General features: G+C 51.3%; 3 protein-coding genes across 5 annotated transcripts in view; 2 read left to right on the forward strand and 1 right to left on the reverse strand.

Annotated features, from left to right (window-relative positions):
- Nucleotides 1-586: 586 nt before the first annotated feature.
- On the forward strand, nt 587-7,803 carry AP1G2 (adaptor related protein complex 1 subunit gamma 2). 2 transcript variants are annotated; one of them, XM_080925838.1, is made up of 21 exons: nt 587-643; nt 1,019-1,223; nt 1,745-1,869; nt 2,002-2,143; nt 2,250-2,346; nt 2,521-2,597; nt 2,698-2,793; nt 3,260-3,340; nt 3,540-3,638; nt 3,786-3,841; nt 3,987-4,100; nt 4,277-4,417; nt 4,492-4,546; nt 4,620-4,742; nt 5,336-5,628; nt 5,732-5,836; nt 6,064-6,205; nt 6,288-6,423; nt 6,978-7,141; nt 7,504-7,602; nt 7,677-7,803. In XM_080925838.1, the coding sequence occupies exons 2-21, from the start codon at nt 1,020-1,022 to the stop codon at nt 7,776-7,778; spliced, it is 2,451 nt and encodes an 816-aa protein (XP_080781964.1). In that variant the 5' UTR covers nt 587-643; nt 1,019; the 3' UTR covers nt 7,779-7,803. The 2 variants fall into 2 exon arrangements, with proteins under 2 accessions (XP_080781964.1, XP_080781965.1); XM_080925839.1 differs by lacking the exons at nt 587-643; nt 1,019-1,223; nt 1,745-1,869; nt 2,002-2,143; nt 2,521-2,597.
- A 64-nt stretch (nt 7,804-7,867) lies between these two features.
- Nucleotides 7,868-11,727, reverse strand: THTPA (thiamine triphosphatase). Of its 2 annotated transcripts, none has more exons than XM_080926959.1 (2): nt 10,601-11,727; nt 7,868-9,458 (listed from the first exon to the last, which is right to left on the reverse strand). In XM_080926959.1, the coding sequence occupies exons 1-2, from the start codon at nt 11,145-11,147 to the stop codon at nt 9,331-9,333; spliced, it is 675 nt and encodes a 224-aa protein (XP_080783085.1). In that variant the 5' UTR covers nt 11,148-11,727; the 3' UTR covers nt 7,868-9,330. The 2 variants fall into 2 exon arrangements, 1 of the variants encoding a protein (XP_080783085.1); XR_013975288.1 differs by having other exon boundaries at nt 9,319-9,458; nt 9,838-11,727.
- Nucleotides 11,728-14,327: 2,600 nt separating this feature from the next.
- The window catches only part of ZFHX2 (zinc finger homeobox 2), a 30,192-nt gene continuing 24,245 nt past the window's right edge, over nt 14,328-20,274 (forward strand). The window contains exon 1 of the mRNA XM_080926110.1: nt 14,328-14,414. The gene's annotated coding sequence lies outside the window, so the exon portion shown is untranslated. The remainder of the gene's footprint in view (nt 14,415-20,274) is intronic.

Genomic DNA, 20,274 nt, shown 5'->3' on the forward strand with positions numbered 1-20,274 from the left:
CTATAAGAGGGAACTGTAGAACCCCGGGGGGGACTTTCCTTCCCTGCATGAGGCAGAGGCAAGCTGCCTGCCAATCCCCTTCCTCAAGGAATGGCCTTGCCCAGAAATGCCCACCACACACTCCTGTTATTTTTCTAGTCAACCTCTGTTTACCCCCTAGCCTGCCTTCCTCCTTCCTTCCTAACTTCTCAATCTTTACTTCTGATTTCTATTTCATGGAATTTGGGATTGAAGTTATACAACAGTGCCGCCAACATCAAGTCTTGCAGGAAAAAAAAATTACAAAGAAATTTAACAAAAAAAAAAAGTATATTAATAAAAAAGTTCCAAAAAGGAGGGGACTGTCATCTCCTTTGGGGTGCGATGGCTTCTGACTCGAGTGTCACCGATTAGGGTGGATGAAAAATGAGGCCCCTAGGGAAGCCACAATTCTGTAACAATTCTAGGCTCCTTTGCCAAAGTGCCAAAGACAGGCCAGAGGTCAGAAATCTCAAGAAGGCTCCCCAGGGAGGCCCTGGAGGGGCGGGGTCCCGTGGTAGAGGCGGGGAAGAGGGAAGGGCCGGAACCGATCACCAACCCCAGCAGTCCCATACCAGGAAGTACTGGGTGGGGGGTAGAGGAGCAAAATTGACACCGAAGCCAGGTGAGCTCGGGACTGGGAAACTAGTGCCTTCTGAGTTGGGAATGGGGGCAAGAAATCTTGCGAAGGCAATAGCTTAAAGAACCAGGGGGAAACTAGAGAGGAGAAACTGGCCCGGGAAGGAAAGCGAGAAATAGGCTGATCTGGGCGCAGTCTCAGTAGAAACAGGCACAGGGTGGAGCAAGGACGCATGCGTAATGGGGATGTCCTTGCGAGGAGGGAGGGTGGCTCTCAGATCCAGGTGGGAGGTAAAAGTAGGCACGGTTTTAGGGCGGCTGTGAAACGCGATCCCTTAGAGTTCTTGGCACAGGGCAATTCTGTCCAACCGGCTAGAACGTGTTAAATAAAGCCTTTCCAACTCCCGGGCTCTGTCCCCAGGATGGTGGTGCCTTCGTTGAAACTTCAGGACCTAATCGAAGAGATTCGCGGGGCCAAGACGCAGGCCCAGGAACGGGAGGTGATCCAGAAGGAGTGTGCCCAAATTCGGGCCTCCTTCCGCGACGGGGATCCCCTGCAGAGGCATCGCCAGCTGGCTAAACTGCTCTACGTCCATATGTTGGGCTACCCCGCCCACTTTGGACAGGTACTGGCCTGGGATGGCTCCAAATTTTGAGGAAGATGGCCAGTGCGCCCCCTTTCTATTTGTACCTCACCTGTGTGTGTGTGTGTGTGTGTGTGTGTGTGTGTGTGTGTGTGTGTGTGTGTGTTTTCTCCAGGTTTGTTTGTTTGTTTGTTTTGAAACAGGTTCTCTATAGCCCAAACTGGCCTAGAACTCGAGAAAGCCCTACCTCTGTTTCAGTGTGGGGATTTTCAGGCATGCCCCACCCTGCCCAGCTAAATCCTCAGTCTCCCGAGCCTTTTACCCATCTTCCTACTCCTTAACCAGCCCCGTTCAGCACTTCCCTGTCCTCTTACAGCTTCCACTCCCACGCGGGTCCCTGAAAACCAGCCCGCTGTCATCTGGATCAACACTTAAGCCTCTGCTTACAGAGAGTGATGAAATATGATTCCTCACAAGTTAATCTGGCCGAAAGGAGGTTGCAGCCTGGAAACTAGTGCCTGTGGTTTCACACTGCCCCTCCTGGTCTGCCTCCTTCCCTGTAGATGGAGTGCCTGAAACTGATCGCCTCCCCCAGATTCACAGACAAGCGAGTGGGCTACCTTGGGGCCATGCTTCTATTGGATGAGAGGCACGATGCCCATTTGCTGATTACCAACAGCATCAAGAAGTGAGAGGGTCCTGGGGCACTTGAAATCGGGGTGCTGGGAGAGTGGGAACTGCAAAATCTCAGAGAGCTGCCTGCTGTCCCTACCGTGATTGGTTTTCTCAGACTTGACTGAGCATCCTTTCAACCTTACAGTGACCTGAGCCAAGGGATTCAGCCAGTTCAAGGCCTGGCCCTGTGTACTCTAAGTACCATGGGCTCTGCTGAGATGTGCCGGGACCTAGCTACTGAGGTGGAAAAGCTGCTCCTGCAGCCTAGCCCCTATGTGCGTAAGAAGGTGAGATGTAGGCGTTAGTCTCTCCAGAACTTGTTCCGGGTCTACCGCATGGAAGAGGAGTGGACTCTAACTTGGCGGTCCTTTCTGAGCCCCTTGACTTCCACAGGCTATTTTGACCGCGGTGCACATGGTCCGGAAGGACCCTGAGCTCTCCAACATCTTCCTCCCACCTTGTACCAAACTGCTTCGTGAGCGCCATCATGGTAAGGGCCCAGGGATCTCCACCGCCACTTCAGGTCTGGCTGTGGATAGATGAAGTGAAAAGCAAATCAGGAAAACCAGTTTGTCGGATGAGGGCGGGGCACACAAACAAACACACGTGTAGTAGACTGTCCCGTGGCCTGGCCCACCGTTCACTGCCCCCACCCTGACCCCAGGCATCCTGCTGGGCACCATCACGCTGATCACGGAGCTCTGTGAAAGAAACCCTGCAGCCCTCAGGCACTTTCGAAAGGTGGGCTAGTGAAAGGGCAGGCTGTGGGGAAGGCAGAGGTGGTTGGTGGCTGCACAGTTGGGACGGGGAGAGCCCAGACAAGGTGGACCTGCTCTTCCAGGTAGTGCCCCAGCTGGTACAGATACTCCGGACTCTGTTGACAACAGGATTCTCCACAGAGCACAGCATCTCTGGAGTCAGCGACCCCTTCTTGCAGGTGGGCTGAACTTTACCTGTTAGAGTCCCAGAACGAAGAAGGCTTCTCAGGAGGACCGTGGCCAGGGGTCACTTCCCAGTTTGGCACAGTCCATGTCTTGAATAAGAAGATAGCGAACTCAGGGTGGCTCTAGCCATCCTAAGACTGGGCAAATGAAAGTTGGCTAACCAGAAAGTACACTTTGGTAACCATATAAAAGGCCTACTCCAAGGCCCAGCGTGGTGGCAGAGGCAGGTGGATTATATGAGGCAGAGGCCTGGTCTACAGAGTGAGTTCCAGGACAGCCAGGGTTACAGAGAGGAAAAACCCCTCCTGTTTTAAACTCCCCTGACCCTATGTAACTTTGATCTCCTCCCATCCAAGGGAGCTGTGGGGGTGAAAAGGAGTCAGACCCCTTGCTGTGTTATCTATGATGTCAGGTCTTTTTGCCTCAGGCCCATAACCCTACCCTGTGAACCAATCTCAGGTCCAGATACTCCGCCTACTTCGGATCCTAGGACGAAACCATGAAGAAAGTAGCGAGACCATGAACGACTTGCTGGCCCAGGTGGGAAGCATGCCTTAGGCCTTGTGGTTTCTCAGGGTCCATCAGCCCCGGACACTCCTCACAGGACCACTTACCCACGCAGAGGCCATACAATTGCCTTTCTGTCCCCCACCCTGGGATTCACTGGTTAGCCACCGCAGCAGTCGCTTCCGGCAATCACTAGAGCCTGTGCAGATGAACCTCTTCCCCATCCGCACAGGTGGCCACCAACACAGACACCAGCCGAAACGCAGGCAACGCGGTGCTGTTGGAGACGGCGCTCACCATCATGGCTATCCACTCTGCAGCCGGCCTCCGGGTAGCTTTACTTGTGCATGTCCTCATCTGTGGCCCCACCTACTCAGCTGCTCCTGGTCCCTGGCTTTTCCCTAACCCCTGTCATAGAGGAGCTCCTGCTGAACAAGTGGCTTCTTCCCTGATCGTCTCTACCTTCTTCTTCCCATAGGTTCTAGCTGTTAACATTCTTGGTCGTTTCTTGCTCAACAATGACAAGAATATTAGGTAACAGCCAGTATCTGGCTAGATTGTACACATGGCCCTCTGTATCCCTCCCTTCTGATCCGACTAACTCTCGGGTATAGTGGAGGCAACCCAGGGTCGTAAGGCAGATGACCCTGAGTGATATGGCCTCTCTTACCTGGACCAGGTATGTGGCTCTGACATCGCTGTTGCAGCTAGTGCAGTCTGACCACAGTGCTGTACAACGTCACCGGTCCACTGTGGTGGAGTGTCTACAGGAAACAGACTCGTCCCTTAGCAGGTAAGCAGAGAGAGATGGGAGAAGGGGACAGGGCAGAGGGCACAGCGCCCGGGGGCTGAAACTCAAACGAGCTCAGAGCACCTGGAGTAAGAACTAAAGGAAAAAAAGTGCCTGGGAACAGGGAAGCCAGCACAGAGTAACCTCGGCCATCTGCACGGATGCCTTTCTCTTGCTAGGCGGGCCCTGGAGCTGAGCCTGGCTCTGGTGAATAGCTCCAATGTCCGAGCCATGATGCAGGAGCTGCAGGCCTTTCTGGGGTCCTGTCCCCCTGATCTTCGGGCTGACTGTGCCTCAGGCATTCTGTTGGCTGCGGAGAGGTAAGTGACAGATGGCTGGGAGTCGGAGGGTGTGGCCTGGGGAGGGACAGTGACAGCACTAATGTGTCCCCTAGGTTTGCTCCCAGTAAGCGGTGGCACATAGACACCATTCTGCACGTGCTGACCACGGTAAGAGGGGTTAGTCAGGGAGCTGGGCAGGAGTTGGCAGAGCTCCGACTTACCTGCACCCACCTCTCTCCAGGCAGGCGCCCATGTGAGGGATGACGCAGTGGCCAACTTGACCCAGCTCATTGGGGAGGCTGAGGAGCTGCATACCTACTCCGTGCGCCGCCTCTACAGAGCTTTAGCAGAGGATATCTCCCAGGTATCACTCCTGTCTCCCCAGGTCCAGCTGACCAGCCTTCTCAACTCTAGAATTTGAATGCTTTTCCCTACAAGCATAAGAAATGGCGGAGGACCAAGCCTACCTTTTACTTAAGCTTCTGTCCTGCCTCCTGGTGACTCCTGGCTGAGTCTCCAGATAAATAATTTTGATCCCTTTAAGCTCCACGTCCTCAACATTCTAGAATGCCCACCTCCCAGGCTGTCTTCGAGGTCAAAAGTTTGCCACGTAGAGTCATTTTTGTTATTTCTTTCAGTGCTGAGTGGATTAACAGGTGCCAGCCTAAGATAACACCCTTTGTCAACTTGAGTAGGTAGAAACCGTCCCTGTTTACCTATGAGAGAGCCTCGAAGGGCTTCATCATGTGATCAAGCCATGTAGTTTTGGTGCTTGCCCACCAGAGGGCAGTAGTAGCCAAAAATGCTAAGCTGGAGCCCGCTAACAAACTTAAATTTCCCTCCCTACCCTGCCAACCCAACCTTCTTTGCACTGCAGTAAAGGGGCGTCGTAGGGTCTAGAGGAGAGGACTCCACCCTAACCCCAATCGCCCCCTCAGTGTCTCATCTCCCATACAGCAGCCACTGGTTCAGGTGGCGGCCTGGTGCATCGGCGAGTACGGGGACCTCCTGCTGGAAGGAAACTGTGAGGAGACTGAGCCTTTTCAGGTGAGACCTGAGGAAAGCGCTATACCCTGGGGAGGACTCATCAGGACAGACCTGACGTGGTGTTCACACCTGAAGGTGGAAGAGGAGGCCGTGCTAGCACTACTGGAAAAGGTGCTCCAGTCCCACATGTCCCTGCCCGTCACACGAGGATACGCTATCACAGCTCTCATGAAGCTCAGCACACGGCTCCGGGGAGACAACAAGTAAGAAGGGGGTCCTGGCCCTGCCATATATATCAAGTGTCTCCTTACTCTGTGAGGCCCCTCTCTTCCCTCTCATCCTCTCACCTGCCACATGGTGGCTCAGTCGTATCCGCCAGGTGGTGTCCATCTACGGGAGCTGTGTGGACGTGGAGCTTCAACAGCGGGCTGTGGAGTATAGCATACTCTTCCAGAAGTATGACCACATGAGGTAGGACTTCAGACTTGCCTTTCCCGGTGCTCTCTTGATAGCCTTACTGTTTGTGGGGCTCACCTCCCATCCTTAGTTGATGCCGAGCTGATTTCCCATCCTTATCCGTTGTCGGAAGACCAACAATGGTGCCCTGTCTTAGAAAGCCAGAACGGCGCTTGTGACCCTGCATGGCACAGCCCTCTATGTCCTTAGTCACACGAGACCCTTGCGTTCCATTCCTCCAGAGCTGCCATCCTCGAAAAGATGCCTCTTGTCGAGCGCAGTGACCCTCAAGTTAATGAGGAAGGGAAGGAAGGGAAGGAAAAGCAAACAGGGGCCCAGCTCTTGGAAGCGACGACGGCCCCTGTCCTCACAGAACCTCATCAGGTGAGGAGGTGGGAGGACCTGGGTAAAGAAGACTTATGTGGGTGTTCACACCCTGTGGTGACCCTCCTGCCCTTTCCCCCAGGCCACCAAACTCTTAGATCTGCTTGATCTCCTGGGTGACGCTTCTGCGCATGCTCAGCATCTTCCTCCTCTGGATCCTTCCCCGGGGGAACCCTTGATTCATCTCCTGGACCTTCCCTGTGCACCTCCACCCCCAGGTAGGCCTCGGCAAAGGGAGAAACTTTATAGAAGAGGGGTGGAAATGGGTCATTTCTCTTTCTGAGCCAAGGATGGGGATACCCATCTCGGTAGGTGACGGTTTCGGTCCATGGAGGTCCCATCATGGTACTCTTTAATAATCGTCCCTTGTATTTCTCTCCTCAGTCTGCAGGCCTGTTCCACTCCAGTCTGTTCCATATCGCTTCCCACTACCCCCTCTTTTGGCCCCTTCAGCTCCCCAAATTCTTCCACCTCAAACCCTTAACATGTCACGTTCTTTATCCAACACCAAAAGGGCTGGAGGATACTACTCACTCTTCCGCCAAATGCCATCTGTCCTACCCTCCCGTTTAACTTGGTTCATGATTATCTTGCATTTCTATGTTTCTCCCCCCAACTAGATGCTCAGCTGCTCCAACCTTAGCTCGTCTAGTTTGTCATTAGATCTGGGGCAGTTTCGGGGTCAAGACTGGCTCACTCTGTTTCCACCGGGTGAGTGGATCAGTGCTCCACCTTGAGCCCAGGCACTGAGCTGCCTCTCTCCCTTCTCCAGCTCCAATCCCCAGTGTCAGAGTGTTTGAGCGTGAGGGCCTACAGCTGGATCTCTCTTTCACTCGGCCCTCAGAAACCCCTGCTTTGCTCTTGGCCACTGCCACCACCACCAACTTCTCAAAGGAGGATATTACCCACTTCGTTTGCCAGGCAGCGGTGCCCAAGGTTTGAAAAAAGTGGGGTTCAGCCAGGTGTGATAGCTCCCGCCTGTAATCCTAGAACTTAGAAAGCTGAGGCAGGGGAACTCACTGTTTGAGGCCAACCTGGGGTAACATAGTGACTTTGAAACCAATTCAAGCTACATTGTTTCAATAAGGGGGGGTGGCATTCAGAGGTGGCCCAGGCCCTGAAGGAGAAAAGGCCAGAAAGTAGTGAAGGATGGTGGGAAGCAAAGTGTAATGGAAAAGGAGTGATGGAGCTATTGGGGTGTTATCCAAAAATGTTTGGGAGCCACAGGATGTGGAGGACTGACCGCCTGAGCCCAGTCAGAAGCCTTACCGCGCTCTGCCCAAATCTCCCATGTTCAGAGCTTCCAGCTGCAGTTACAGGCCCCCAGTGGGAACACAATTCCAGCTCAAGGTGGTCTTCCCCTCACCCAGGTCTTCAGAATCCTCAATCCTAACAAGGTGAGTTGTTAGGGGTTAAGAGGTTAAGAGGGACGGAAGCGAGACGAGACCTGACCCTGCTTTCCTGATTTTAGGCACCTCTGAGACTAAAGCTACGTCTCACCTACAACCACTTTGGTCATCCAGTACAGGAGATCTTTGAGGTGGATAACTTACCCGTGGAGACGTGGCAGTAACTTAACTGTGGTTGGTGTCTCTGGACCTCGGTGCCTCATTTGAGGAACAGAAATAAAGGTGCACGTAAATTGCAAAGTAGCAAGGAGACTTTATTTAAAAGCAAAGTGACCATACAAATTAGAAACTCGCTGCAAATGGGTGCTGACCACAGCACTTGAGGGCCCAGGGTAAGCGCTGGTGTTCCTTTAACAAAGTCTCAGGGAAAGAAGGTGTTAGTTGCCAAGTAGCATAATTTGAGTGATTCTCTATTTTCACTGACAGGCTTGGAGTCTCTAAGTCTTTCCTCACGGTGCATGACCCTTCCCATGATGCAACTGACTTTAATCATATGCTTACGCATTCTTCGTAGGCATAGGATGGTTCAATAGGGAGCTCTCTTTAAAAGTTCACCCAAAGAACTCAGTTTACCTTACCGTGCTTGCACCCAAAAACCAGTCTGGGCCTAATCAGCTCCCTACTTTGGGGTATGTTCTAAAAATGTCTGAATGTCCTCAAGCGGGGAGTTTTTGATGGCTGGTGGCGAAGGAGAGATGTATTCTGTTGTTTGAAGTGGGATGTGAGTGGGGTCCTGGGTGCCCTGTTAAAAGAATGTGTGTGCATGGTGCATGCAGCTGAGGACCCTAGGATGCCAAGAGGCAGTTAAATGAGAGGCATGTATGGTGCAAACCAAGTAGAGTTCCAGGCTGCTAAGCTTGCCTGCCTCATAACTGCCTCAGCTCATCAGAAACCTTTCTGCGCCCTCAGCTTGGGACACAGGCCTGAGGGCCACCAGCAGGTGGCACTCGGACCCTATATTTGTCACCACAATAGGGATAGTCTGTCTCCTCCCCAACAAATAAAGTCTATGAAGCCTGAGGAGGACAGAAAGGCCTGTTTTGACCTAGTTGAGAGAAAAAAAAAAATGTGTAGGAGCCAAGGGTGGAGCCTTCTCCACGGGAAGTATGACTTCCTGGAACCCTAAGAACTGGTCTCAGCAATGACCTTTTTCTTTCTACCCCAGTCTGGGTTGGAGAGCAAATGTATCTCTAAACTGCCACATAGGGCACTCCACTCTCCCAGCACAGTGGCAGGCACAGAATTTCTAGATCCCTTAAGGGGTTCCCAACCATTTCCCCACCTTCTCACTCTTCCCTACACCCCAAGGCAGGGAAATCCCCGCTGCTTCCCCTCATCTCTAACTCAGCTGTAAGGCGGCTTCAGAGCCTCTGGCAGAATCAATGGCATCGACCAAGGGAGGGGGGGTGGCAAGGGATTTTCCTGTGCTTAACTACTGATCACGGCTAAGTGGAAATCCTATAAACACGAGCGGAAATCAATGGAGGCTGCTTAGCGGCCAGGGGAGAGGGGCGGCCCACAGATTGCATCTGACGGATGAGGGAAGCTGTGAGGGAGGGCTCTGGGAAGGAGAGTTCAGAGTGGGTGAAAGACCAGGCAGAGCTGGAGAGAACAGTGGTTCTGTTGTAAGGGAAGAGGCACGGTGGGTCCGGGTGTGGATGGCAGCTTCAGAGTTACCTTCCCTTTTAGAAAGTGAACCCTACTCCCGTACAGTTGTCAGGATGCTGAGTCCCCTGTGGCCTCACCGGAACTGTCTGCTTCTAGCAGGCGCTGATAGTCCAGAGGCCTGAAGCGCTGTAGGTATACCATGAGCTTGGCAGGTGCCTTCTCCTGTGCTGGCACTCCTGCGGGCAAGAGGAGAATGAGGGGAGAAAGTGGAGCCTTTGTACATGCTTCCGTTCTGTGGGTCCCTGTCCACCCAGCCAGGGCAACATTTGCAAAGCAGCACTAAGAATCCAGTCGCCACGGAGCAGCTTCTCCAACCCACCCACTCGCTTACTGGACTGCAAAGGTGAGACCCTCCCCGCAAAGAGGAGGTTTGGGTTGTGTGACTGGAAAGCCAAGCCAGCGCCCCTCCTCCAGCTGTGAGAAATGGCGAGGCAGCATCCTGTGCCACAGAGACAGAGGAGCCAGCTCACTTCATCTATTACCGCTTTCTCCCAATCAAGATTCAGGCCCATCTAGGCAAGCCAAAGCTCATTAGCTTAGTAATGGAGCACATACAGCGGAGTACAGACAACATCCCAGTGCTGTGGAAACGGAGGGAAGCAAGAACGGTGGAGCGGCGACTGTCGTTCACAGAACCTCGTCTCTACCTGACGCCAGTGTGGATAACGGACAGCAGCGTGCTGACCCAGAGCAGGAAACTCCAGGGGTGGTTTCCAAGGAGGCTCAAGTCTCCAGGGCCGTCGGGCCCTGTGGGGTGCACAATCTCCTGAGTGTGCAGATGACCTATTTCAAAGCTAGGCCATGGAAACAGAAATATCCACCAAAGAGCACACCATACCAATGCCATGAAGCGTGGTCAAGGGGCTGTGGCCACCTACACCTGTAATACCAGCACTGGGGTGGATGACAAACTTAAGGCCTTTCCTGAGCTACAGAAAGAGCCAAGGGGATAATAACCACGTAGGAAGTTGAAAAGAGAAAACGGGTTCATGGAAAGGATCAAAGTAGAAACCTGATAAATAGAACTAGGAGAATTAAGTGATAACCAGAATGAAGATTTGAGGATCGGGAAGAATGAAATCCAGATTAGCTACTAAAGAATAGGAGATGTTTTTTATAGAAGTGTACACAAATTGGCTTTTCGAGAAAATTACTACAAAAAGTTTTTCCCTTACAAAAAATATAACTTTCACTCTCCACTCCTCTGTGCCTCAGTGAGTACCTCCAGTGAGGTTAATTGACAGGCAAGGACAGTCCAAAGGGCCTGACTTCCCTCACCCAGCACGCTGCTGAGCACACAAAGGCCTGTCTCCCTCACCGAGCATGCTACTGAGGCTGATGATCTTCTCTAGAGCAGCTGGTACTTGAGCCTTCTCGTGCACCATGGCCTCTACTTCACCCACAGCATAGCCAAAATCCGTTGAATCCAAGTCCACTGTGAGCAGTGGTTCCCATTCATGGGCTCCAGGTAAGGCCAACTTCCAGGAACTTCGTGTAGTTATAAAACTAGCTACTTCCTGAAGCTTCAGAGGGCCCAGGACAGCAGCCACTCCTGCAGTCTCCTGCTCCGCAGACCCCAGCAGTTCAAAGAGCTGGGCCACAATTGCAGATTCCGATGTAACCTCCACATACTCGTTGTGAGGTCCTGAGACACCTGTTACTCCAGGACATTTGAGCTCCCATCCACTTCCTTCTCGTTGTCGCAGCCAGTGGTCAGACAGCATAAGTCTTAACTCAGAGGTATCATAGTATGTGTCTCGGAAGGAAACCCGGTGCTCCTGGGTGGCCCCCAACTCCTGCAGCCTTTCCTCTGTGTCAGGCCCTGGAGCAAACTTTCGCTCCACTTCAATCAAGCCCTGGGCCATGTTAAACACACGTTTGCGATAGTAAGACTAGTCAGCAAAGACCCACTAGTCCTGGATGAATTTAAGATGCATATACACTGTCTCACAGTTCTGCTTCAGTGACACAAGGCTCTACTTCAAGGTCTCAGCGGCCTGCAACAATGGTGACAAGACTACAGTTAAATCCTACTACTGATAAACCAAAAGGCTCCCTAGAAAACAGGCCAGGATGCCGATGACCTATCTTCTCGCTACAGCTTGCCAACTCAAGGCCAGTATTCACTGCCAGGTTCGCCTAGCAAGAAACTGCGGAACCTCGGGACACTCTTCAAGACTCCAGGGTCTCCTTCTCCAGGGACCCGGAAGTGGGGGAAGGGTACCCACGCTACACCCGCGAGGAATGCCGGGAGCGGTCTCCGACTCCGGACCTTAGTCCAGGCTCTTTCCGTGCGAGTCCGGTCCCAGCACCAGCGGCCATATTAGACCGGTGTGGCGGTGCCGATGGCAAGCTAGACCTAAGAGGTCTGTTGGGTTACGTGCGACCCAACCCGGTGGGCAAGAGGAGCGAGACCATCCTCTTGCCCGCTGTTCATCCTGGATCTTTTCTGGAACCCGGGCATCGGCCAAGATCTCGAGTCTTAGCGTGAGCCTGGCACTCTGGGCCTGATGCATGATGGGAGATGTAGTTCCAAAGGGCCACCTCACCTTTCATGGTGCTCAGAAACATGCAATTAGTGTCAGCCAGCGGGACTCTACCTAAAGCTCTACGGGAAGGCTTTGGGGGGTGGCGAACGGGAAGGGTAGTTCCCAACCCCTCCGAGTGTAGACAGTGGGTGGGCCTGATAAAACACAAGCTATGGCTCTCCAGTGGTAATGGTCTGGGACATGAGTGGAGTTATTCAGTTTAGCCATTTGGAATATTTTTATAGTTTTGTGGAGGTTTTTTTGTTGTTGCATGTTGTTGTTTTGAAACAAGGATCTCATGTAACCCAATTTAGCCTGCTTCCCCTTCGAGTGATTGCTGGGTTACATGTGTGAGCCACCATGCCCTTTACTGGGATTTTAGAGGGGATCTAATACAGACTGGTACCAAGGTTTAGAATAAAGAAGAGTGGGAAACTTGGTGTCCGTGGAGGAAGTGACGGTTTGAATGTGAATTAGAGATGTGATGGGAGCACTGGAGTGATGGATACTCGGCACTTAAGTACGCTTGCTGTGCTTACGGAGCTCTGGGACTACCTTCCCAGCACTGGCGTGGCAGATCGAAACCTCTTTAACTCCAGTACAGGGGTTCTTACGCCCTCTTCTTGCACCCTCCAGACAGAACACTAGTATATGCATATTTTTTTTAAGTGGCAGGTTGAAAAGCCATGAGTGACTGGCAGACTCAGCCCAGCAGTCCTTGCGGTGGCTTTGTCAGTATGAGCAGTACTCAGGCAGCGTGCTGGACACCTGCTTTCCCACCACCGGGACAGCTGGGGCAGAGATCACAGCCTGAGGAGAGTCTGAGCTAGAGACTGACTTCCAGCCCGTCCAGGGCCAGGAGTGAGACAGGCAGGGAGCATTATGGGAACTTGGTGTTTACAGGCATGGCATTTTTGAACTTGGGATGGCATTAAACAAACTCCTGCTTATGATCTATGATCTTACAGAACACAGAAAATACCAGTGTTTTCTGGGTCCAAAAAACTGAAAAGTAAAGCCAAATATCTGAGTTAAGAGGAAACAAGTCCCCCCACCCCAGCTTTTCTCATTAGCCCAACCCCCATCTGTTCTTTTTAGTAGACCCTTGCTTTTGGGCAGGCTACTCCACCTGCCTCACAGTTATATGAGGACCGAAGAATCAGTTACAAACTTTACTGTTACATGTTAGAAACTCAAAATATTGGTTTCAGTAGCTTTTGTTGCTGCTGTCCCATAAAACATGTCACAGCAGCAAGCTTGGGCTCTTGAGACAGACTACTGAGATTTGCATCATTGTACTATTATTTATAGGTCATGCGATCTTGAGCTGGCATGTTTCCCTCCACTACAAAATGAAGTCCTGTATACTCTGCTTTAGAATCCCCCCCCAACCCCCAAGACAGGGTTTCACTGTATACCTCTGGCTGTCCTAGAACTCTATCTGCAGACCAGGTTGGCCTCAAACTCAGAGATCCACCTGCCTTTGCCTCCCAAGTGCCGGATTAAAGGCGTCCACCACTACACCCAGCTCCGCTGTAGAATCTTAAAAATTAGAATATAAAACATTGATGGGCTGACAAGGAGAAGGAACCAAAACCTCCCAGCTCCCTACCCAACTCGGGGGGAGTGTGACTGGGTTAAGAATACGGCGCTGAGAAACTTGAGAGTAATTGCTATGATACAGAACATTCTACTAATCAAGAGGGGGTGGGAACGTTAAGGCTAGAAGAAGGGAAATAAGGCTAGAAGAAGATGGACCTCCCGAAAGCTCTAAGTAGCAATAATGATTTAAAATAAAAACACCTAGTACTTCGGAGGTAGAGGCAGAAGCCTAGTCTACAGAACGAGTTCTAGGACATCCAAAGCTACCCATAGAAACCCTGTCTCGAAAACCAAAAAAATAAAACTAAAACACACATCTGTAAACAGGATAAAGAGAAGAGAACAAGAGTTTTAAAGGACCTGCCTTTATGCAGGCATAGGGTAGACCTACTGCCTAAGTCAAGGAAGAAGCCTGAGGACCTGGTCGGTCTGCCCCGCCCTAAGATCCTGGCCCCCACCCAGATCCCTTGCGTCCTGGGACACCAGTAGACTCCGCTAGCTGTCTATAGAGGGCGGAGACCTACAGACTACAATTCCCAGCATGCACTGCGGCGGGCGGGTCGCTGCACCTGCTCAGTGGGGCTGCCCCGGGCGCCTGGGTATTGATTATTCCATTGTGTGGGACGCCTCGGCTCCAGCCAGTGAATGAGGCGGAGGAGTGAGGGCTTGAAGGAGGAGGGCGAGGAGGAGGAGGAGGAGACAGGGAGCAAGCCAGTGCCCAGGGTGAATCAATGGAAACCCACTCACGAAGCGGGGAAAACACTTCAGCCGCAGCCAAATAGCATTGATTATTTTCTTTCACTTCCCTCACCGCCGTGAATTTATTTATTTTTCCATCTCCGTCCCCGACGCCCCGGAGCGAGCGCTGAAGGGAGGGAGGAGGAGGGGCAAAAAAGGAATCAACACATCGGAGAAGTCCCTTCCAAGATCGCCCCCTCCCCTCCCCGCCTCGCGCTGCTTGGCGGCCGCGGTTCGACTCCCGTCCCTGCTTCCAGCTGAGGTGTAAGTGCATCGATTTCCGATGCTGCTGGGTTGTTTTTTTTTTTTTTTTTTTTTTCTTCCTTTTTCCCCCCCTTTTCTTTGCCTCTCACTCTCCTTCCCTTCCATGCTCTTCCGAATCTCGAGATCGAGGAGAGAAGAGGCGCTGGGAGACTGCTACTGGAGGGGACGGAGGGGGACGGGAAGAGGCTGGGGGAGGGGACTCGGACGGACAGACAGCCGGGGAGAAGGAGACAGGAGTATTGGGGAGAAAGGGCGCGCGAGTGGGGATGGGGAAGAGAGGCAAAGGGGGAGAAACGGAGAAGGGGAAGATAGGGCCAGCCGGACAGAGGGCAGCGAAAGCCTAGACGTACCGCGCCGAGCTCTACCGGGAGCGGGGTTCCTGGAGGGGAAGGGAGGCCGGGTGAGTGTGAGGGCTCTGAGCTATCAGCCTGGAGGGGCCTGTAGCGCGCATAGGATCCCAGCTGGCTGAGAGATGGGCGAGAAACCAGGGGCGGAAGGGCTGATGGATGGGCTAGCGCGCCGGGGTGCCGTGTGGGAGGGGGAGTGGATACCTTTAATGTTCATTTTTGCCTGAAGTAGGTGAGGGGAGCCCCATTGGCAGTGAAGCATGCCTGCCCTGCTTCTCCTGCCACCCAACTCTCCATCCGCTTTCGTATGCCCCTCATCATTTTCTGAGCCCTGGACCACGCTTCTCACTGTGCCTGCGCCCCCACTGATCTGTGGTTGTGCCATTTTTCACTTGGCTCCCCACCCCATCTATATCCAGTTCTGTGACAGTGACACTTCTCTCCCGAGTGATCCTTTCCGCGTACCCCGTCCCTGTGTGTCACGCCTAGACTGCCTGACTGGCCATCCACTACTCCTTCAGGGTCTGTCTATACAACTGTGGCCTTTTGCAGATACTTTGGAGTTTGCTTATCAGCCATGATTGTAGTAGTCTGCGGCCAGGGGCCTGAGAAGTAGGGGGCATGGAGCTGATGTGTCTGCCTCTGAAGACCCCAGTGCCCTTTCAACATGGGCACAACAGCCTACTATTCACCTTCAGCAGGGAAGCCTTGGAACTTCTGACATTGTTGATAACCTCGTTTGTCATGTGCCTTTGGGTCTCCAGTGTGTCCTCCGCTTTTTCAGGACCTTCCCACCACAAACCTCATCCATGCTGACTTAATTTTCCTCCCTTCCCCCACTCTACCATTGTATATACGTCTCTTATCTCGCCAGTTTATTTCACCCTGTTTCCATATCCTTTTATCTGATGAGCTCCCTTGCATATTCTCCATCTTTGTTCCTTTTCCTCCGTGGTCTAGCAAAGTTGTTGGGGTTTGTTTTGGTTTTTTGTTGTTGTTGTTGTTTGTTTTTGTTTGTTTGTTTATCCCTTATCCTGTCACTCAGCATTTTAACCCTAGGAGAAGATGTCACAGGCAAAGAACTGGGTGAGAGGTAGGGGTTATGTTTGTGAAGGCACATAAACAGGCCAAGAAATCAATTTAATGGTCTTCCAGGGGCATACAACTCTGTTACCCACCAGTGCCATAGCTGCCAACTTTGATTGTGGAAGGTGATGTGGGACACTGCGCTCCACCCTACCTGGTCACCCTGTGGCTTTTTAGCTCATTTCCCTCATGGGATCCCAGTATTCTTCTCTTTGGATTCAGCAACATTTTTTTTTATGAGAGGAGTTTTATTATTCTCAGAAAACCTATCTTGTGCAGGGGCCGTGTTCATTCAGTCTAAAGAATGGTAAGGGTGGGTAATGGGTTGGAGAGTTTATCGTGGGCTTAAACCCATCACTGTTTTTCCAGACTGCAGGAGCTTAGGAGGATAAGATGAGGCAGATGATGAAAGTAGAAACCAGGTTCAGTAAACACGCGAGTTAAAGAAATGCATGGCCAAAGGAAACGATGAAAATCTATGCAGAACGAAGAACGGGGAGGGGAGGAACCAAGAAGCGATTAATGAAAAATTGAGCAAATGAAATAATTAAATAAATATGAGTTAATAGCTGTACAGGAGGAGAGAGATGAGAGAGTATTCCTGAGGAGGGGTCAACAAAAGCAATATGAAATTAATACAGTGGGGGAAGGGACGAGCTAAGGAGAGGAGGTGGGGAGAGGGTATGGTACAAAGAAGGTATGGATGGCAAAGGAAGGAAGAGCTGGAGCAGATCAGAGCCGCAGAGAGCCCTGGAAAGGGAGAAGAGGAAAGAGTGGGGCATCAAAGGAAGCTGACGCCTCCAGTGTGAGGGGACACGGCACAAAAGATGGAGAGAGAGGGAAGAGACTCTCGCCGGTGTTTATTCCATCAGCCTCTTCCTATTTTACTGCCAAGCCAGGAGAACAGAGAAAAGAGATGAAAAAGTATAATTCCCATTTACTGCAACTGACAGGAACTTGAATCTTCCCAGCCCCCTGAGAGAACCAAACACTTCAAGCCTCTGATGTCATAAATTGCTTGGTTGCCTTGGAAACCTGACAGGGTCCCTCCTCCATGATGTCAGAGGCAGCTGGCATTACCATATTGAGACCCATCCAGGAACAACTTGCCCCTCTGCATCACGTGTGGGACAGGGTTCTGGAGAGAATCATATCTGTAGGACTCCTGTCTCTAGTGACTTTGCTTCTCTGGAGCTATTCTTAGCTCCGGACAATTGTCACAAACTACTCTGTGTCTTAGGCTTGTTAAATCCTAACAAAAGCAAGAGGAAGTGACCTCAAGAGACAGTAGGCACTGAAGTTAGGATGACAGGACAGAAAGGCTTTCGAGACAGACAGACAGACAGACAGCGTGGAACAGGAAAGGAGAAGGCTTCGTGAGCTGGGAAGAGAGCTGTTGAAAGCAGCTCAGGAGGGTTGGTTTTGGTTTTAGGAGAAGTGGCAGAGTATAAACAAACGCCTGAACAGAATGTGAAGGGGAGCTTTGAAATGCTGGAGGGCACAGTGATACTTGACTGAAATGAAGGAAGGGAAAGGGGTCCCTTTATTTTAAGAGACCAAGGCATATGTATGTGGGAGATACAGGGCTGGTCAGTTATCTTCTGAGCCTGGGATGCTTCCATCCAGTTTATTTTTTCCAGGAGAGTGAGTTGGGAGTTGAGACAGTCTCTGTAGCCCAGGCTGGCCCAGATTTTGAGCTCCTCCTGCTTTAGTCTCTTGAGTACTAGAATTTTAGGTGTGAGCCACCATATCTGCCTCTAGTTTCTAATTGTTTTGTAACACCTCAGAGTGTCTGTCAGACAAAACAGGCTTTATACATACATACCTGTTGAGCAGATGCCCAGAGTCTGAGTTATTCCAGCTTTCATCCTATGTCCCAGACCTGTCTGCATACATAGTCATGTAAGGACATCAGAAACAGGGCAGAAAGACCACCGGGCCTGGGGGCTGACTCTGAGGGTGGACCTGGAATAATATGAGGTTAAATCCTAAGGAGTCTAGGAAAGATACAGAGGAGGATGAAGAGGCAGATTCCAGAAAAGGTTCAGAGTTTTCAAACAGCAGGCAAACCTCATTCCCTATCATGAAGCTAAAGCTGAGTCAGCCACACACAGGTGTGCAGATATGTGCGTCCACAATAACCACGGAAGTTCACGAATGATCACGAGACCTATCCTAAACACCTGTCTTGAAGTGATCACTATGATGTGAACCTTGGCTGACTGGGTCACAGGACAAGAGATAGGAGTTAGCTGCTGTCCAAACTGTGGTATAAACAAGCCTGTAAGAAATGACCTTCACATTAGCTGCCCACTGTGTGTGTGTGTGTGTGTGTGTGTGTGTGAGATGAGCTCACTATGAGTCTCAGAGCAAATCTGCAGAAATAAATCTCAGAGAAAGGTGTGCCAACCAGGGCTTATGGCCTGGCCTGTTCTTGCAATAAAGATCCAAAAGACTAATGAATTATGAAATCTAGCTGAGAAGACAAGGGAGAGAGATGCAGGAAGCTCTGGGGGTCAGTCTGGCTTATAGTAAGGTCCTGGCCGCAGAAGGGGGTGAAGGGGGAGGACAGTGGTGACTGTGTCAGCAGCCGCCACTGACTTGGGCAGCTCATATTTTGCAGCAGGTGACAAGCTGTCGACACGGCGGTCCTTTACCTCACTGTTAGAAACTCATTTCATTGATTTTTCCATCTTTCTTCTCAGGCTCCTCACACTAAGCTTCAGGCATCCTACCACCCGCTTTCCCGGGGCCCCTTTGCTCCCTGGGAAAGCTCAGTGAACTAATTGCACTGCCTAGCCCTGTCCCACCCATCCTTGGCTGGGGAGGCAGGGGGTAAAAGATTTGGAGACAATGTCCAGATGGTGAACCTGCTCCTGTGCTAAGTTTAAATGGTGGTTAGAGACTAGTGGTATAAGATAGTCTTTCTTTCTTTCTTTTCTTTTCTTTTCTTTTTTTTTTTTTTTTTTTTTTTTTTTTTTGAGACAAGATTTTACTATATAGAGGCTAGCCTGGAACTTGCTACTAAGACCAGGCTGGCCTTTACTGACAGTGATACTTCTATGTCTGCCTCCTGAATTGCTGAGAAGACATTCTTTTTAGTTTCTCTGTATTTGGGGGGGGTGTAAGGGGAGGGCCTCAAACTCACTACACATCAAAGGCTGGTCTTTAACTCCTTATCCTTTCGTGCCTCTCCCTCCCCAATCCAGGGTTGCAGGCATGTAGCTTTAGGTCTGGTTTCTTTTCTGTTTCCTACCAAGGCAGCTCAGCACTCAGTATCTCTCCCCCTCCAAAAGTCCAGTGAGAAGACTGGATATTCCTCCTGTGTCAGAGCCAGAGTACAGGGTTATCCCAGAACTAAGGGTCAGGTCGCCAGAATTTGTGTGCAGTATACAATTAGGAGACCATAATTCCCCAGGGTGTGTGAGACCCGAGTAGGACAGGATATATGCATATAGGGCTTGTAGCACACTGAGGTGCCAGGTTGATGGGGCGATGGGTGTGGGCCTTGTATGTTTACGCTAAGTGTAGACATTTCCCCTGTGCACCTTCCAGTCACAACTAACTCCCCTCACCCTCTCCCTTTGGGATTTGGTTTAAGCAAAAGGTCAAGAGTCAGTTGCCAGCCATTTGGCTTCTTAATGAAGAAAGGCAGACGACGATTGAACTGTTTTTTTTTTTTTTAGAGAGAGAGAGGAAAAAAAAACAGAAAATTTGTTTCCATACTCTAAGTTTTCACTCCTTGCTTTGTTACCCTTCCAGCCAAAGGCCCTCTGCCCCGCACTTCAGTCTCCTCCCCACCGCAGGCCTCTTCCCTCTCTGCTACCTACCTCTATCCTATGTCTAGAAAACTATCCTGTGCAGGCCACCGAACCCTTCTTCCACCTCTGGCTTCTTCAAATTCTGTTGTTTCTGAAACCCCAGAGATACAGCCTGGTGCTTTAGGGATATGAGGCACTGGAGGGTGAAGACAGGGCAGACAGAGTGAGAAGTGGTGGCTCATGGAAAGGGAGGGAAGGTGGTATGGACAGAGAAAAAGACCCCAGAGACCCCTCTAGTCCAGACAAGGCAGCCCAGGAAGAGGGAGTGGCCCTTCGTGAAAACTGCAAGGTCTTAACTCAGCACCAGGTCAGTCCTGAGTTCAAGCCTTGCTGGTTATGACCCTTATGGGAGGAACTGAAGTGGCAAATTAACCAATATAATGAAGTCACTGCATTTTGTTTGCCTTTGCTGGTTTCCCCGGGAGATCTGTCCTCTGGCCAGGCGGGGCAGTGTGGGGGAGGGGAAGGACAGCAGAGGTGAAGGGCAGGGGAAGGGTGCCAAAGAAGACAGTGAGAAGGAAATTCGGGAGGACAAACGCCGTGTAGAGGGTGATGGATGTAAGGCGACCCAGAGATGGAGGCCAGGAGAGAGGTGAACATAGAGAA

This window comes from Micromys minutus (genome assembly GCF_963924665.1).
Source record: "Micromys minutus genome assembly, chromosome: 12".
NCBI lineage: Eukaryota > Metazoa > Chordata > Mammalia > Rodentia > Muridae > Micromys > Micromys minutus.

Excerpts from the sequence above, each read along its gene's own strand:
- THTPA (XM_080926959.1), bottom strand. The coding sequence starts at position 11,147 with ATGGCCCAGGGCTTGATTGAAGTGGAGCGAAAGTTTGCTCCAGGGCCT. Across the intron at positions 9,459-10,600 it reads CAGCCTCAGTAGCATGCTCG|GAGTGCCAGCACAGGAGAAG; the intron begins GTGAGGGAGACA and ends TCTTGCCCGCAG.
- AP1G2 (XM_080925838.1), top strand. The coding sequence starts at position 1,020 with ATGGTGGTGCCTTCGTTGAAACTTCAGGACCTAATCGAAGAGATTCGC. Across the intron at positions 4,101-4,276 it reads ACAGACTCGTCCCTTAGCAG|GCGGGCCCTGGAGCTGAGCC; the intron begins GTAAGCAGAGAG and ends TTCTCTTGCTAG. Across the intron at positions 5,629-5,731 it reads CGGCTCCGGGGAGACAACAA|TCGTATCCGCCAGGTGGTGT; the intron begins GTAAGAAGGGGG and ends ATGGTGGCTCAG.